Below are 19,572 nucleotides of genomic sequence, written 5' to 3'. Positions count from 1 at the left end.
AGGAAACTACTTAACAGACTATACAACTAATAAATGACAGGGTGGGGGATTCAACTGCAGTTCGGTCTGTTCCAAAACGATCATCTTTTTGCTCACTCCACCATGTTGTCTGTGTAGTGCCTTATACAAGAGAAGCAATGCAGTACAACACTGGACTGCAAGATTTTAAAGATAATGGAAACTTTGGAGTTTTTCAAATTTTATTTCCCTCCATTTAGGGACATATATCATACAAAATATGCATATAACTTTTACATTAGTGACTAAGCCCATTATTTTAATCACATTTTCCTTCAAGTTAATGCTGATTCCATAAGTAAGTAAAAAATACTTTTTATCCCTAGCCAGTTTGCTTCAGTAGATAGAGCATCAGCCCACGGACTGAAGGGTCCCAGATTCGATTTCAGTCAAAACCATGTATCTTGGTTGCATGTTCGATCCTCCGGGGCATGTGCAGGAGGCAACCAATCGATGTTTCTCTCACTTCAATGTTTCTCTTCTCTATCTCTCCCTCTCCCTTCCACTGTCTCTAAAAATCAATGGAAAAATATCCTTTGGTGAAGATTAAAAAAAAACACAACTTTTTATAAGATGTAAGCAAATTCTCTTAAATCAAATATGTCTTTGAATGGGTGTCTGACTAGCCTGGGTTTTCTATGTTCAAGACTCATCCTGTGTAATTGTGGCATCAATAGCAGCTGCTGCTTCTCTGCCCAAGACCAACCATGGGGTCTCCAAAGTACCAGAGGCATTAAAAAGAACATCCCCAACCAGAACCTCTCTTTTGAGTAATTTCATTAGGCTTATCTTTGGAGATGGGAGTGATTATCAGCTTACTGTTTGTCCCATTAAATTTTAAGATTCTCTTCTTAAAGTATTGTGCCTCTCCTTCCGTTTTCTAAACTATTATATCCTATAATTTTATTTTTGTATTCTTAATTTTTACAAATGAGTTCACAATATTGGCCATGGGGTTCTAAGTTATACAATTCCACTCTGTATGATGATTTACTTTTACTTCATAAAAGAGCTCTTAGTTTTCAAATATAATAAGGTTTACATTATGACATCTCAGAACTATTACAAGTTAAAGAGTGGTGGTAGGTTTTATAGTTTCATAGTCCTTGCCCTATATTCTTTTCGTATGTTATGAAGTAGCTTCACAGCCATTTCACTTGCTTTCAGCTCCTTTAATGGAGGTACAGGAAAAATGAAAAAACACACCCAATATGCATAGAAAATGTCAACATCTATGACTCTTTTATCCTCATCTTGGCAATCTCACAGAATTAACCTTGATCCCTTAAGCATTTGTGATACTTTGTGAAAGCCTGTCACCTGGCTGGGTAGAAATCCCCAAACCCCACCTATAGCTAACTCTTCCAGATTCACCTGCAAAGTAGATGGCATCATTGGTTGAGAATCGTGTAGTCAGGACGCAATGGGGAAGATTTGCCATGGTGTTTTGCAACTTGCCACTGAGATAAGGAACAAACAGGAAAGATGGCAGTCCTAGTGTACCCAAGCATTCACTCATAACAAACACTATTGAGCCCTTTTGTGGTAAACACTAGGTAGGGAGTCAGAAATATAAAGGTGAGGAAGGCTTAGTACCTACCTTCAAGGGGTCACAGTGAACTGGGAAAGCACTCAAGTAAAGGGTGACTTGTGTGTGTTAGAGCCACACAGGAGAGAGCAAGGAGAGGAGTCCTGCCTTCTGCCCTGGGGAGAGTCAGGGAGGGTAACCAAGCCAACTCTCAAGGATTATAAGGGGTTCTCCAGGCAAACAAAGGAGGAGAAACGCTTCAAGCAGAGAGGGTTAAGGGGGCATGGTGCATTTTGGAAATTGCAAGTAGTTCAGTGACAAATTAATGGTGAAGTGAGGGTGTCCTGTGTGGTGAGCCTAAAAGGGAGAGAAGAGTCAGGGGAATCATAGAAAAATGTTAAACCAGATTGTAGCACGGTCAGATTCATAATGTAGAAAGACCCCTTCTGGTTTTCTAAAGATAATAAACTGAAAGACAGTGAACCTGAAGGCAGGAAGACCGGTTTGGAACAGCTATAGGAATCCATGCGATGAACCATGTGGGCTCCCATTGTGGCAGTGGGAATGAGAGGGAAAGGGGTGATGTTTCAGTGGCCAAAGTGAGGGATTCCAGGTGCCAGAGATTTGAGTGAGTGTGATGTAAGCCTTACCTTCAGTGAATTAACAATTAGTTGGGACAACATGTAAGCTATCAACCTTGTTATGCAAAGCTACATTCACAGTAAGGCTATTTCCTCCTATAAGTACTTCTTGTGAGAAATACAGAGGGTTTTTTGTTTTTGTTTTTCTGGGGAGATTTCCAACTGGAAGAATTTTAGTCCCAGTCCTTTTTGATGTGGATAATTAGAAAAGGAAAGAACTTGAGATTCAAAAATACTTAAATGTGGTTGGAAAAGCAGATGGCAGAAAAAGAAAAGTTTTTGCAGTGAAATTTGAAGATGAGGGAAAGGAAATGCAGGCCCCAGAACTGTAGTCTGGCAACTCCTGTGAGGGGGAGGAAAGCCTGAGATGTGTGGGGCCAGCTGACAACATCTGCTTTGGCACAAGTGATGCTGGGCAGCAGCATTGAGACTGCACAGTGTCATTCTGGATATTGGTGATCATATTTGAGAAGTGTCAGCCGAGAATAAGTTTCCCCAAATCTTTTTCCATTGCATGCATCCAAATTACTCATCATTTCTGTGACCTTGATGGGACCTAGGTGGCAGAGGTGCACATGTCTAAGTTATAAAGGGAAAGCCATGTGCCTGAATGCAGAGCCAAGCACAGAAAGGAAAAACCCACACACATCCTTGTTGTATGCATATCATTTGCAGCAAAATTAATTTACCAGCAACATGTGAGACTATAGGGAAGGGAGATTCAGAAGTTTCTAGTAAACAAGGGAGGTTAACTTGGAATAGTAGTACCCATTATTACTAATTTAAAGTGTTTAAAGGGGATTTTCTATTTTCTTTCTTTAGTGTGCTGGTTTTTAAATTTTGTTTTAAATTAAAAAAATTTATGAGGGATTTCATTAATTCACTTATGAACTTGAATTCTTAAGTTTTTATTCTCCCTATCAGGTCATAAATTTGAAAATTGCAAATTACATGAACTCTAGCCTAAGAATGCAAATTTACATGGAAACCCAGAAGAGCGAAAGATTTATTCTGCCCAGAAAGACTATGGGAGAGGGATGCAAGGGTAAATGACATTGTAATTGGGCCTCAAGAATGAGGATTTCATTAAAGAGGCAATAGTAGAAATGCCTGGCAGAAGCATGAAGTAACATGTTCAGGACTAGCAAGTAGCAGTTCGAGGTGGTGAAGGCATAAATTAGCTGATATGTCAGAGGATGGGGTAAGAGCCAAAGGTAGAAACATTTGTTTGGGTTATTCTGTTCAGGCTTCAGTAAACGCAGTTGGACAATCCACCTTAATGTGTACCAGAGAATAGATTTAAAACATTAGGAATGAGTGAGGCCTTGTAAAATTGGAGTTGTTCTTTTTCTTCTCAAAGATGGTAGTAATTGGTGAATTTTTTAGAGTTGGTGGAACTATCCTGAAGGGTTCCATTAATCCTATGAAAATTAGTAGTTCTTGTGGTAAGGAAATGTTTTAGGAACTGCTGATAATAGGTATGTCAACAACTTCCAATTACATAATGCCCCTAGAAAGATCCAAATCTTTTTCATGTGTTTCTTTCAAACTCCAGAAATAGTACTGGCAAATGTTCAGAGAAGGCAGAAATTTGCCAGAACATGCGCCTTGAAACCCCAGCTCACCTCTTTATGAAAACAATCTTAGACAAATCTCTTACATGTCATTCAGACTATATTTCTTGACTTTGGTGTCCATATGGCTCATGTTAGAAATTATATGCATGTAAGAAAAAAAACACACAACTTTTTTCCTGTCTGTAACTGCTCAAGTGCTATAATTTGACCTGGGTCATGATTTCTATATTCACCATTCTTATAGTTAAAACTTTTACTTCCAGATCTTTCTTAATACTTCCACAAAGGATTAAGAAACATCACAACATATGAATTGAAATACTTCATTTTTTTAAGAAAACATAAATTTATGAATGACATTGAAATTAAAAAGTAGTGCTATTTATAGGCCCTAAATTCTTTCTCTTCTTCTTTAAAATTAAATCCAGACATCATTCCTGCTAGAACTTTAGCAAAGTTAAACAAAACAAGTGACATGTTCTTAAAACCATGGAAAATACCATTGTTGTTTTAATCAAATCAGGTATAACAACTTAAGTCTGGCCAGAGTTGGATGACATCTATATATATAAAAGCCCAGTGACTGAAAGACGGGAATGACCAGAAAGACTAGAACGACTGGTCGCTATGACGCGCACTGAGCAGGCAGGCAGGCAAGCAGTTATGAGTGGGCAGGCAGGCAGGCGAGCGGTTAGAAGTGGGCAGTCCCAGATTGCGAGAGCGATGTCTGACTGCCTGCAGGGATCAGGCCTAAACTGGCAGTTGGACATCCCTCGAGGGGTCCCAGATTGCGAGAGGGTGCAGGCTGGGCTGAGGGACCCCCTCCCATCCCGTGCACGAATTTCATGCACCAGGCCTCTAGTATTTTAATAATGGAATATAGTATCTTTTGCTAACTGGTTATTAGTTTAGAGTTCTACCCAAGCTAATGTTGATTATGCTTCAAATTCAGAGCTTGCTCATGCATCCAATTTTAATGCTTCCCTTTTCCCCTGACTACTAACTTAGCGAAGGGGAGCAAGTTAGTAGCCATCAAATCTTTCCACAGCTTATTGGGAGAGCTTATTAGTGGAAAATAAGTGAGGAGCTTTGGTTTACATCCATTGGCCTGCCTGGAGCCCACTGGGAAAGTCTGGAAACAACACTGGATGTGACCAAGGAGCTGGATGGAGTCAGTTTGATTGTGCAGCTCCAGGACACCCTGCAAATGTGCTTTCAGTTGTAGTTGTGATTGCCCATACACATCGTCTTATGTGGTACTGGAATAGATTCTATATGGGGTACCTGAAGGTCCTTCTCATACCCTGACTACCAGCTAGTACTATTTTTAGATGGGTCCCAGACAGCCTGTAATTTCCATGACTATTAAATATTTAGAATGAGTTGGCAAGTTCAAACCAGGTTTCATGACTACTCCTGGAATTGTCAGGGATAGATGCCAAGTAAAGTTACTTTTTGTCAGGTGGATAAAGTGTTTTGCTTTGTTTTTAGCATCTATATGATATATTTATGATTATTAAAGGATATATTAGATCAATCAATATTAGGCTATATATTAACCTAACAAGCAAAATTCATTTTTATTAAGCAATTCTCCACCTCTTAAGAAACACAGTTAAATTTCAAACTGTTTCTGTTGTCTCCAAAAACTGGAATGTATTTAGAACTTTTTTTTAAAAAGTTAATTAGTAAAGCATGCCTTTCAGGGCACCTATTTCTATTGATAGGTATAGATATTTTCATTTTGGTTGTTTTATTTTCACTCCAGAGCACCAAGGTAATACAACACTGTTGAATCTACAACTGACACTTCCCTTGTCTCCAGTGATCTTCAGAGGCTACTCCACCTCCTAGGAACCGTACAGATCTTCCCCTTGATTTCACAAAGGAAGAAATTAACACTCAGAGAAATTAGCTTACTTTTCCTCTCCAAAGTCTGCATAGATCTTCATTACATTTAATAGAGAGAACATAATAGTAATCCCCTGGCTCCGTGCCCTTCCTACCTCACTTCCAGTAAAACATGGAAATAAGTGGGTGACCAATCAGAATAATTTGAAATGTATTTTAGATGTTAGATACAAAAGTACCCACTTCCTTTTAAGAGATTTGCATAAGATGACATCAACGAATATTATTACTTTTATGTTAAGTATTTCAAAAGGTCAAAGAGCATATTCTACCAGAATGCTTGATTCTGTTATTTTATGCCAAAAATGTCTGAACCTTATGTGGTCTTATTAAGCATATGGAAATATTGTGTCAGACTACTCTTACTGAAAATAAAATGGTTTCAAAATGTAAATATGTACTCTTTTAATGATCATCAAACTCATTCCAAGCATGCATTTTAATTTATATCTACATGTGCTTTTTTTAAAAAAAAAAAAAAAGAAATTTAACTCTGTGTTATTGTTTGCCTCAACTTACCAAGGAATAAGAACTTTATAATTAATTAAATGACAAATTGATGGTTCCATTTTAAAAATTCAAAGAATAGATAGTATGATTAAAAATGAAGACTCAAAAATTTGTCTGTGGTTTTGAACTTTAGCATTGCCATCTGTGTTTTGGCAAGTCACTTTATTTAAAAGTCATTTTAAATAAAAAGGAATCTAAACACAGACTAACTCCATTAGAAATCAGGATAGTGCTCCCTTCATGAGTACAATGACCAAAGTGGCCCTGAGGGGCTTCCTGGGAGCTGGTGATGCTCTGTTTCTTTGGGTGCTGGTGTGTTCAGGACTAAATGGCACATTTATGTGAATGTTTCTGTATATAATATTTCAATTCAAAGTGAAAAAATTAAGGTGCTAGAGTCTATGAAACTTGTCCTGTACAACTTACAGCCATGTGACCGGTAGTATTGTGTACTATTTATTATTTTATTCCAAATTTAAAAAATATATACTGAAAATTTGATAGATTGCTCCTTTTTTTTTTTTTTGCCTAAATCCTTCCTATACTCTACTAGGAATTTAGATGTTAAATTGCTAAGTATTTTACCAATTCAAGGAAAATATATGTAATTTATTATATTTGTCATTAAGGTAAAAACAGAGTAGGACTTTACCTTCTGAGATTTCAGAAAAGTGGCATCTTTTCTTCTTAAAGTACATTCTAAACATGGTTTTATAGACTCTTAATAACGTGTAAAGAACTTTTAAGTTAAGAATTCTTCATATTTATTTGTGTAGTTGATAATAGATGGTGCATTATATTTTCCTGTGACTTAGAAACAAGAAAGAATGTTTACTTTTTAAATCCTCCTTGACAGGTTGCCTCTGCCAGAACAGACATTCATGGGCTACTGGACCGTGGGCCAGTCAAGAGATGGAATGCAGAAACTGTTGTGTCCTGCAGAAACTCATCATATAGACATAAAGGTTGATATTACTTCCTCATTAAAATATTGAATGTTACAGATTTTTATATATCTTCACTGGAGAAAATTCATATAAGCTCAGAAATGACTTGTTCTGATGTTATTTTAGAGTAGCTTGAGCTTCTGCGCGAACTCTTAAGTCAGTCTGGCCTCTGAGAGACTCCATGTAGAGAATTGCTAATGGTCAGTAGAATTCCTAAGAGCTAACCTTTATATCTTGTGTGTTATTCTAGGACAGTTACTCCAATATATTTGTAAAAAGGCAAAGGAAAAGAGTATCAATCACTAGTTGCAATGGAAACCCCTCTATTGCAAAATCTAATTCCCTACAAAGATCCTTGGTATTTCAAGCAATAAGAGATTTATTGTAGGGAATTAGATGCTTATGAAATTTTTAGAAAGGACAAAAGGACTTAGTTTCAAGATCAGTGTTTCTGCTTCTGCTACTACCCCTGTTGCTGAAAGCTACACAATAAAGCAGCTTGGCAAACTTTTTCTCTAAAGTATCAGGTAGCAAATATTTTAGGCTTTGTGGCTATACAGATTCTGTCACAACTACTCTACTCTGCCATGGTAGCACAAAAGCAGCCTTAGACAGAACTTTAACAAATGAGTGTGTCTATGTTCCAGTAAAATTTTATTTACAAAAGCAGGCAGTGAATCAGGGTTGACCAGGGTGGTTCGTTGATCAATGCTTGCAGGAGAGCATAGAATCTGATGGCTCATTTTAGTCAGAGACTCCTTGTAGACTACAGCTGCAGGAAGATGGCCACTACCTCTTCTGCCTTCCAAATCTCATGCAAGTGCCTTTAATTGGTAGAACTAAATCTCATCCAGAACCCTTGCTGCAAGGGACTATGAGAAATCTGGTTTCTAGTCTTCCTGCTCCTGAGATACAGACTATTCTGAAAGGGTGAGGGAGCATGCATGCCACAGTAGTCAATATCTAACCCAAACACTTTTTTTATTAGTTAAGGACTGACTGCATACAAATCATTGAAATTTTAGTTATATCTATATAATTTCCAGGATATCATATCTGAGTACCCAGTACCAATAGCAATAACATTATTAAATTTGTTCCTCTGCTTATGTCACTATTGAATAATATTTTAGCATGTGTGAAATACTCTACCTTTTTTAAATTATCAGTAAGTTGTTTTTAATTTCAGTTGTTACTGTTTTTTATATTTTATTTCAAAGACCCAGGGTTAGCCATTACATTCTGTATAGTGATGTAATAATCATCTTTGCAGTGGAACTATATCAGGCTCTGATTCATTCATTTACAAATTATTCTCCTGGTTTGGACAGTTCTGAGTCCCAGTACTTGGCATTCAAAGTTGCTCTTGGCTTAGAAAGAAATGAAATAATGAGAAATACTATGGGGTTTTACATCTGGTATATTTTATGAGTAAAAAGAAAATAAAGTGAGAAATTAAATAACAGCACATGTGGAAGCATTTATAAATGCAATCTTATGGTATTATTGTTATAAATGCCATGGCAGTCAATAAAATAAGAAGCGAGACATCAAGATATTGATTATTTGAATATAAAGTCTGTATTTTGGAAGAACTACAGCTTTTCTACATTTTGGTAACTACCCAAATTTCTTAACTCAGATAAACTACTTTATTATAGGGTCCAGCACTTATAAACATACAGGAGTATCCAATAGAAAGACATGAAGGAAGATCTCAAACCTTCACTGAGGAATGTGCCTCCTGGAAGTTGCCATTGGATGAAATTAACATAATCTGTGACATTGCTACATCACGTGGTATGTCAGTTTTTCTTTTGATTTTTCCTTCCTGCACTGATTTTTTTTTAAAGGAAATCAAGAAGTCCATAGACTCCTTAACTGTCATTCGTGGATTGGATAGCAATTATATATAATTTAGAACTAATTTCCTATACCAACCTAACAAAATACTATTGTGGAATCCCTTAAGCACTGCTAAGTTTGTCTGCATATGTCTGTTTCTCATTACAACTATAGCACAAAGTTAAACACACCCAGGCGTGGGCTAAAAATAGAAGGGAAAAGTAAAAAGGAGAAACATTGGACTCTTTGGCTGGGATTCCAGTTTTGTGATTGCATGAACCATGAAAGCAGGACTGGAATGATTTGCAGTCATTAAACTTCTCATTGTGAAGAATGACAAATAAAGGATGTGAAATTTTGGCATCTACATTTCTGGACTGTTGCCTTTACCTACTGATTCATGCAGTGTGCCCTGGTACCTTTTGGTAGAAGTTTCTCAATTAATGGCAGTTACTAAAGTAATATAAACAAAAGTGAAGGCAGGGGGAAGGAAGAGAGTCTCTAACTTGACTAAGATGGAGATTGTTTAGGCAAAAATTCAGTAGTAAGTCTTGTTCATATAAGTTCTATAGATATTGATTATTCCTAAAAGCAGTTATATTGAATAAAAATGTGTTTTAAAAATGTACAGAGTTTTTTGGTAACAGATTGGTGCTCTTACTAAAATAGTAGAGGCCCAGTGCACGAAAATTCATGCACTTGGGGGAGGGGGGGGTCTTTCAGCCTGGCCTTTGCCCTCTAGCAGTCTAGTACCCCTCAGGGGATCTAGTACCTGGGGGGAGTGGGCCTAAGCTGGCAGTCAGATATTTCTCTGGCAGCCTGGAGGCCCTTGGGGGCCCCGCTCCCAGGGAGCGGGCCTAAGCCGTTAGTCAGACATTTTTAGTGCTGCTGCACAGATGGGAAAGGCTCCTGCCACCGCCGCTGCACAGGCCAGCCATGAGGTAGCTTCTGGGTGGCTTCTGGCTGAGCGGCACTCCCCCTGTGTAAGCACACTGACCACAAGGGGGCAACTCCTGCATTGAGCGTCTGCCCCCTGGTAGTCAGTGTGCATCATAGTGACTGGTCATTCCCGGTGATTCTGCTGTTAGGGTCAATTTGCATATTACCCTTTTATTATAAAGGATTTTACACTCACTAGTAGAGAGTAAATAGGGACTTTATGGATATAGTTTGAAATTTGGCCCGTGTCTCATATTTCGGACTTGTACATAAGTATACTGTGATCATATGCCCCATTGCCCATCACTAATCAGTGCAGCACTTTTCTCATTAACCCTTGTCACAATGTCACAGTTCTCCACACAGCATTCCAGGCAGCTGCTGCCAGTTAGTCAGAATTGGCCCTTAAAAGATGAACTCTGCCCTAGCTGGTTTGGCTCAGTGGATAGAGTGTCCACCTGTGGACTGAGGGGTCCCAGGTTCGATTCCAGCCAGGGGCACGTGCTCGGGTTGCGGGCTCAATCCCCAGGGTGGGGCAGGCAGGAGGCAGCCGATCAATGATTCTCTCTCATCATTGATTTTCTATCTATCTCTCCCTCTCCTTTCCTCTCTGAGATCAATAAAAATCCTATATAATAAAAGAGAAATATGCAAATTATCCATCCCTCTGCTATGCTATAGCCATGCCCACCAGCCACACCCACCAGCCAATCAGGAGCGAGTATGCAAATTAACCCAACTAAGATGGTGGTGGCCACGGAGCCGGAGCGAGCAAGAGGCTTGGGTTGCCCCCAGCGATGGAGGAAACCAAGCTTCCCACCTGCCCTGGCCGGCCCTGGACTACGCTAAAGGCTACAAAGTTTCAATTATAGAAGATAAATAAATCCCAGAAAAAAAAGAAAAAAAGGAGAGGCTGGGAGCTTGGGTCACCGGAGGGCATGGCCAGCCTGAAAATGGCCATTAGCCCCTCACCCAGACTGGCCAGGCACCCCAGCAGGACTCCCCCACCCTGAAGGGGCTGTTGGCAGCATGAAAACGACCCTCAGCCCCTCACCTAGGCTGGCCACACCTCCATGGGGGGAGGGTCCCCACTGGGGGCCTTGGCCAGCCTGCAAACAGCCATCAGCCCCTCACCCAGGCTGGCCAGGAACCCCAGTGGGGACCCCCAGGCTGAAGGGGGTGTGACCAGCCTGAAAACGGCCCTCAGCCCCTCACCCAGGCTGTCCAGGCACCCCAGTGGGGACCCCCACCCTGAAGGGGGTGTGACCAGCCTGAAAACAGCCCTCAGCCCCTCACCCAGGCTGGCCAGGCACCCCAGCGGGACCCCCACCCTGATCCGGGATACCCTTCAGTGCAAACCAGCTGGCATGCACCTGTGCACCAGGCCTCTATCCTATATAATAAAAGGGTAATATGCAAATTGACCCTAACAGCAGAATGACTGGGAATGACTGGTCACTATGACACACACTGACCACCAGGGGGCAGACGCTCAATGTAGGAGCTGCCTCCTGGTGGTCATTGCACTCCCACAGTGGGAGCTCTGCTCGGCCACAAGCCAGGCTGAGGCTTCCAGCACAGCGGTGGTGGCGGGAGCCTCTCCGACCTCCTCAGCAGCACTAAGGATGTCCGACTGCGGCTTAGGCCTTCTCCCTGCTGGCAAGTGGACATCCCCCGAGGGCTTCTGGCTGCCAGAGGGATGTCTGACTGCCAGCTTAGGCCTGATCCCCAGGGGAGCAGGCCTAAGCCAGGAGGTGGACATCCCCCGAGGTGTCCCAGATTGCGAGAGGGCAAAGGCTGGGCTGAGAGACCCCCCTGAGTGCACAAATTTTTGTGCACTGGGCCTCTAGTATATTTATAAAAAAAGATGAACTCCTTTGCTGTCCCTCATATAATTTAACCCTTTATTTGAGTATTGTCTACATTTGAAAACTAGGTTTTTTTGTTGTTTGTTTCTTTGTTGTTGTTTTTTTTTTACCTATTTTGTATTTGTAAGAGAAAAGAGCATTTTATTGGGTTAGAATTATATATATGCCAAAGACCAAACAGTATTTAATGCTTGCAATATCAGAGAACAATTAATAATTATAAGTACATCTGTGCTAATATTTTGACTATATTCCCTGGTATCCTATATTATGTGCAAAGGTACTCAATAAATGTTGAATTGAACTGATTTGTACACAGGCTTCTAAATAATGTCTTCTTCTACAGCTTCTGTTGACTTGTGTTTCTTATCAATGTTAGGTGTTTATTTAAATTTCCTATATCTTTACATGCTCTTTATTTGTATATGTCTATTATGTGTGCCCACATACACACACACACACACACACACACGTATACATATGTTCCAAATTTTCCAGTATAGTACCAAATATAAATGTTATATCTTGCTATCATATCTTGTGTCTTAATTGTGAGTTCAGAAAATATGACCATAGTCAAATAGATACCTAGATGAAGAATGAGGCTGATAGCATTTATTATACAAAAGCAACTTATTCCCTTGAAACTTATTCCTAGAGATTATACAAAACATATTCTGTTGTCTGACTACTCAAAGGGAGGTGCTCAAACCAACAACATTGGCATTTCCTGGGAGCTTGTTGGAAAGGCTGAATCTGAAACCCATCCCAGACCTACTGAATCAGGAGCTACACTTTCATTAGATCCTTAGTGATTCATATGCACATGAAAGTTGAAGAAGCCCTGATAGAGGATTCAGAAAATGGACCTACTCAAGTACTCAGATTGAAAATACAGTGATTTTATTTTATTTTTTATTGAGTTATAATTGACATATAACATTATATTAGTTTCAGGTGTACAACATAATGATTTGATATTTGTATTGTGAAATGATTGCCATAATAAGTCTAGTTAACATCCATCACCATACATAGTTAACACAATTTTTGTGTGTGTGTGAAGAGAAGGGAGGGAGATTTTATAATAAGTATTCAAATGATAAGCAGTAGTTTGAAAAATTAGATCCATAAAGCTAAGAATAAAAAATGGAATTATTTATAGCAAGAAAAGCTTAAGGATCTAGTAACTATCTAGGAAATGCAAGATTAGCAGATAGAGGTTGACCAGCTTTTTTTGTCCACCTGAAAAACAATAAAACAAGAGAAAACAGACCTTATTGAAACACAAAGCACTTTTCATTTATACAGGGAAGAATTTCCTGCATTGAGAAGTGTTAAATATTTAATGGTGTTATTGTGCGATATTATGGAATTCTCTTGGGAACAAATACTTCTTCAAATAGTTAGCTGTGGCCCAATCTACTTCCAGAGCAGGAACTAAAGTGCTTCTCATGGTCTTTCAGCCTAATCAATCCATCTGTTGAGTTTCTACTGTGTTTAGTCTCATGATTCAGTTTTCACTGGATCTCTTGACCAGTCAGAAAATTTGTTGCAGATTATAAAATTAACTCCTTTTTGTCATTTCAGAAAATGAGGAATATACTCTCTATGTAGTGACATGCAATCCTGTTTCCTTATACTTCATGAGTATGGCTGGGAAAATTGGCTACTTTGTGGACTTTTATGACATCTTCCCAAGAACTGCCAGTGGAGTTTGGCACCCATTTGTGACAGTGGCACCCCTGGGAAACCCTCTCAATGGTCAAGTGGTCCTCCATGAGCAGCAGGTAATGCATCCAGGTTACTCACATGGTACTCACATGCCAAGGGTAACTTATGTGGAGTAAAAGGCAAGAATGACTTACAACCTATAACTGAAAATAAGTATTTTTATAAAGATTAAGAAAAGGGGCTGGACAAAGGATCCAAAGTTGTATTTTATCATTACCACAAAGACAGGTTAATGTCTTCCTCTCTGCAGAGACTTCAGCATGACTTGTAAGTCTGGAGACATGAAAGTAAGGGTTTCTCAACCTCAGCACCCTTGACATTTAAGGCCAGATAATTCTTTGTTGTGAACCTTGCATTCTCTTTGGGGAGATAAACAACAAATAAATAAAATGCCAATTTCAGATAGTGTGTTTCACAGGCAGTGTGTTTTAATTAGTGAGAATTCTAAAGGTCTACTATATCAGTAGAATGGAGTGTAAAAGAAACTAGATAATAGTCTAAGGAATGATGGGGGTGGGTAGGAGGCGTTGGGAGGGTAACCAATATTAAGAGATAACATTTTCTCTGAAACCTGAATGAATCCTTTATGCAGAGGATGCCATGTAATTGCTTTAGTCCATTTGGGCTGCTATAACAGAGAAACCATAGAAACTTATTAGCCATCTCTTCCTCTCATGAAGAAGGAGTGATAAATCTCTCTGGTGTTTCATATTTACTTATTCATTGAATGTATTGGGGTGACATTGGTTAATAAAAACATGCAGATTTCAAGTGTACTACTCTATAACACATCATCTGCATACTACATCTCGTGCTCACCACTCACCCAGAGTTAAGTCTCTTTCCACTGTCATTTATCCGCCATTTGACTTCTTCCATCTCCCCCACCAGTCTTTCCCTCTAGTGATCACCATACTATTGTCTATGTCTGGTTTTTTTGTTTGTTTATTTGTGGGGTTGTGGGGGTTTTTTTGTTTGTTTTTTTGCTTAATCCCTTTACCTTTTCCCCCGAGCCCCTCAACGCCCCCACCCTTCTGACAGCTGTCAGTCTGTTTCTATTTTGTTTGTTAGTTTATTTTGTTCATTAGATTCCACATACAAGTGAAATCATATAATATTTGTCTTTCTCTGACTGGTTATTTCACTTATAATACTCTGCAGCTCCATTTATTGCTGTTACAAAAGGTAAGATTTTGCCCTAGCTTGTTTAGCTCAGTGGATAGAGCGTCACCCTGCAGACTGAAGGGTCCCAGGTTCGATTCCGGTCAAGGGCACATGCCTGGGTTGCGGGCTTGATCCCCATTAGGGGACATGCAAGAGGCAGCCAATCAATGATTCTCTCTCATCATTGATGTTTCTATCTCTCTTTCCTTCTCCCTTCTCTCTGAAATCAATAAAGATATATTTTTAAAAAAGGTAAGATTTCCTTATTTTTATATGACTAAGTATTTATTCCATTGTGTAAATGTATCACAGCTTTTTATCCATTCATCTACATATGGATACTTGGGCTGCTTCCAAATTTTGGCTATTGTAAATAACACTTCAATGAACATAGGAGTGCATATATTGTTTTAAATTAATGTTTCTAGTTTCTTCTGATACATTCCCAGAAGTGGAATTACTGAGTCATAAGGCAATTCCATTGTTAATGTTTTGAGGAAACTCCATACTGCTTCCCTTAATGGCTGCACCAATCTGCATTCCCACCCACAGTGCACAAGGGTTCCCTTTTCCATATTCTCACCAACACTTGTTTGCTAATTTATTGATGATAGCCATTCTGACAGGTGTGGGGTGAGATGTCATTGTGGTTTTAATTTTTATTTCTCCGATGATTAGTGACATCGAGCAACTTTTCATATGTCTGTTGGCCATCTGTATGTCCTCTGTGGACAAGTGTCTATTCAGGTCCTTTACCCATATTTTAATTTAATTGTTAGTTTTCTTTGTGTCAACTTGTATAAGTTCTTTGTAAATTTTGGAAATTAACCCTTTATCAGATGTATCATTGATAAATATGTTCTTCCATTCAGTGGGTTGTCTTTTAATTTTACTGATGTTTCCTTTGCTGTGAAAAAGCTTTTTAGTTTGATGTAGTCCCATTTTTTTATTTAATTTTTGTTTCCTTGCCTATGGAGATAGATCAGAAAAAATATTGCTATGAGAGATGTCTGAGATTTTACGGCCTATGTTTTCATCTAGAATTTTTATGATTTCACAACTTAAATTTAAGTCTTTAATTCATTTTGAGCTCCCTTGCAGGTAACTAACTGTCTTTCTCTTGCTGTTCTTAAGATTCTCTCTTTATCTTTAACCTTTGCTATTTTAAATAAGATGTTCCTTGATGTGGGCCTCTTTTGGTGCATCTTGTTTGGTACTCTCTGTGCTTCCTGAATTTGTCTTTTGTTTTCCTTCATCGGATTAAGGAAGTTTTCAGTCATTATTTCTCCAAATAGGTTCTCTATCCCTTGTACTCTCTCTCTCTTCTCCTTCTGGTAGTCCTCTGTTGCAGATGTTGTTACAGTTGATATTGTTTCAGAGGTTCCTTAGACTTTCCTCATTTAAATTTTTTATTGTTGTTGCTGCTGCTCTGCTTTGGTGTTTTCTGTTTTCTTGCCCTCTAAATCACTGATTTGATCTTCTGCTTCATCTAACCTGCTTTTTATTCCTTCTAGTGTAGTCTTCATTTCACATGTAGTATTCTTAATTTCTGACTGGTTCCTTTTTACGATTTCTGTGTCCTTTTTAATGCTTACTATCTCTTTGCTTAGGTTCTCACTGAGATCATTCTTCCTCCAAGTTCTTAATCATCTTATAAGCATTGTTTTAAATTCTGCACCTAGTGTCTTGATTGTTTCCATTTCATTTAATTATTTTTCTGGGGATTGCACTTGTTCTTTCATTTGGGGCATATTTCTTTGTCTCCCCATTTTCCCTCTATTTATTTGGTAGATCTGCTATGACTCCCAAATTTGTTATGACAGCTTTATGATGTAGGTGTTTTGTGGGGCTCAGTGGTACAATTTTCCAGATCACCTGAGTTCAGTAATGTCTCCTTTGTGGGTTATATCTGCTGTCCTGTTGTAGTTGAGCCTTGAATGCTGTTGGCCCATTTGTGGGTGAAGTTAACCCTCTGGCTGGCTGACTATAAGGATAGATATCAATCACTGTGTTTGAGTCTCTGTGCAGGGGCTGTCCCCTATGGCAGAGTTATTCCCAGTAGGATCTGTTGCCTGTCAGAATCCCCCTTTTTGTGTGCCACTTGTGTAGCTAGTTGGGTAGAGCTCTGGTGTGGTCTGAAGCCCACTACTGGTTGTGTTGGTTCTGGGTCCACTTGAGCAGGTTTTCAATGCAGATTGATGTCAGATGTTATCTATAACTGGCTTTGGGCTACCTGTCTGGCGCTACCACTCTATTCACTGTTTGTGGCTGTGTCTGCTACGCCTGGGTGTGTGTGGGAAGGGTCAACTTCCTCCAGCTGTGAGCCAAGGGAAGATAATAAAAGATCCAAGGAACCCTGAAGTCCAGCTCACCTGTCAGCTGCTCCACCACCTCTGAGGTTGCCTGGTCTTCCTACAGAGCTTTCCAAAGAAAGACTGTAGAATGTTCCCAGGCTGGCCACAACCCACAAATCCTTCCACAAGGCACGAGCTTGGTAGGGTGGGGTGACCAGTGTTGGGAGGTTGGGAGGATGGGGCTAGAGGGGACAAGCATGGTCAGGCATTTATTTTGGGGGGGAGGGGTTGTTCCCTACTCCAGAGCCATACCACCCAGTCTCTGCCAGAGTCTCCAACCCTAGCTCCTTCAGGGGAAGTGTACTGCAGGTTTAGGTTGGATGAAGCCTGCTGTCCCCTCTGCAGGAGCAGTCAGCAGGGCAGGGCCACTAGGAATTGGGAGGACAGATCAAGTCTCCCATTGGCGGTGTTGCCTACTGGGCCAGTACGATGGGGGCAAGCACATCCCCTACTCCCACACCACAGTGCCCATCCAAGTATCCGATAAGACTGGTCCCATTTCAAAGCCTCATAGTTCACTGACTGAGAGTCTTCCAAGAGCTTCTCTAGAAAAAGAGCACACCAAAGGTCTCTCTGCAGGACTTGAGCTTGGCAGGGTGGTGTCACTAGTAGTTGGAGGTCTGGGCAGTGTACTGCCCAGGCTGGTGCTGTAAGAATAGGAGTACTCGACCCTGGGAAGATGGCTCCTAAGGATGGTGTGAGATAGGTACTCAGCACAGGGACCTCAGAGGCTAATCCTCTAGATCTCTCCTTAGGGCCACACCACCTAGACCTTTTCTTTATGACTCCCATATGCCCTGAGTCACCTTCCCTCTACTGGAGCCCAAGTTGGTGTCCAAGAGTAAGGTGCTGTGTGTTGGCCCTGGGTTTCTAGCAGACTTCCTCCTCTTCCAGGTGGACAGAGTCCCCACCGATTTTCAATGCTAAATGCTATGCAGGCTCCTTTTCCAAGCTCTGATGTTCTGGGTTGGGGATTGCTGGCATGGGGTTGAGATCTGACACACTTCAGGGAGTACTTTTGCAGCCCAGATGTCCCTTCGGCTTCTCAGCCACCACATATGGGTGCAAGGTCCAGCTCTCTCCATGTCTTTACCCTTCTTACCAGTCTCTCTTTGGCTTCTTCTGTAAATCCTTGGTGATAATATGCCTGTTCAGCTGTCCTTCAATTGGTTATTCAGGTTAATTGCTTTATAATTTAGCTGTAGATCTGGTTTGATGCTGGGAAGAGGTGAATGTAGCTTCCTCGTACTCCACAGCCATCTTGGAATCCTGGTGCCTTTTTTATAAGGGCACTAATCCCATTCAGAAAGATTCCACCTTTATGACCTCTTAAAGGCCCCAGTTTCTAATATATTGGGGTTTAGGATTTCAACATATTAATTGGGTAGATACAAACATTTAGTCCATTTCAGGAATACAGTATGATCCTTTAATATGTAATGATGATCAAGTTCATCACTACTGTTTGAAGACAGAACTATTGAAAAGTACAGATGCCCAGACTTAGGCTAATAATAATTCCAAACAGAAGATAAAGAGCAAAAGACAGGCTGTTTGTGTTTCAATTAATGAGAATTCTAAAGGTCTAAGTTAATTTGTACTATACCAGTAGAAAGAAGTGTAATGTTTCTGTATACTTATTACCCACCTAATATCTACCAAAGCATTTTATTTTTTCAACTAGAGGCCCCCGGGGCACAAAAATTTGTGCACTTGGGGGAGGACGGGGGGGTCCCTCAGCCCCGGCCCTGTGCCCTCTCGCAGTCTGGGACCCCTCGGGAGTTAACGACCTGCTGGCTTAGGCCTGCTCCCGGGTGGCAGAGGGCAGGCCCAATCCCTAGGTGCAGCCCCTGGTCGGGCTCAGAGCAGGGCTGATTGGGGAGTTGGGGTGCCACCCCCTGTCATGCACAGAGCAGGGCAGATCAGGAGGTTGCGATGCCACCCCTAGTCACGCTCAGGGTAGGGCCGACTGGGGGGTTGGGGCACCGCCCCCTGTCACACTCAAGGCAGGGTCAATGGGGAGATTGCGGCGCCACCCCCTGTCACGCACATAGCAGGGCCGATCAGGGGGTTGGGGCGCTGCCCTCTGTCACGCACAGAGCAGGGTCCATCAGGAGGGTTGGGGCGCTGCCCCCTGTCACTCACAGAGCAGGGCCCATCAGGGGGGTTGGGGCTCCGTACCCTGTCACGCACAGAGCAGGGCCCATCAGGGGGTTGAGGAGCTCCCCCCTGTCACGCACAGAGCAGGGCCCATCAGGGGGTTGGGGAGCTCCCCCCTGTCACCCACAGAGCAGGGCCCATCAGGGGGTTGGGGAGCTCCCCCCTGTCACCCACAGAGCAGGGCCGATCAGGGGGTTGGGGAGCTCCCCCCTGTCACACACAGAGTAGGGCTGATAGGGGAGTTGGGGCACCGCCCCCTGTCACACACAGAGCAGGGCGATCAGGGGGTTGGGGAGCTCCCCCCTGTCACACACAGAGTAGGGCTGATAGGGGAGTTGGGGCACCACCCCCTGTCACACACAGAGCAGGGCCGATC

The 19,572-nt window shown here is 41.1% G+C and overlaps 1 protein-coding gene across 3 annotated transcripts in view; it reads left to right on the top strand.

Annotated features, from left to right (window-relative positions):
• Positions 1 to 19,572, top strand: part of VWA8 (von Willebrand factor A domain containing 8) — a 366,788-nt gene that overhangs the window by 209,672 nt on the left and 137,544 nt on the right. For all 3 annotated transcript variants that reach the window (XM_023748236.1, XM_023748240.1, XM_006083505.3), the window contains 3 exons: positions 7,042 to 7,150; positions 8,794 to 8,932; positions 13,375 to 13,574. In XM_023748236.1, coding sequence (XP_023604004.1) covers positions 7,042 to 7,150; positions 8,794 to 8,932; positions 13,375 to 13,574 — 448 coding nt within the window. The remainder of the gene's footprint in view (positions 1 to 7,041; positions 7,151 to 8,793; positions 8,933 to 13,374; positions 13,575 to 19,572) is intronic.

This window comes from Myotis lucifugus, unplaced genomic scaffold (genome assembly GCF_000147115.1).
Source record: "Myotis lucifugus unplaced genomic scaffold, Myoluc2.0 scaffold_7, whole genome shotgun sequence".
NCBI classification, from domain to species: domain Eukaryota; kingdom Metazoa; phylum Chordata; class Mammalia; order Chiroptera; family Vespertilionidae; genus Myotis; species Myotis lucifugus.
This window is presented reverse-complemented; position numbering and strand designations above follow the sequence as displayed.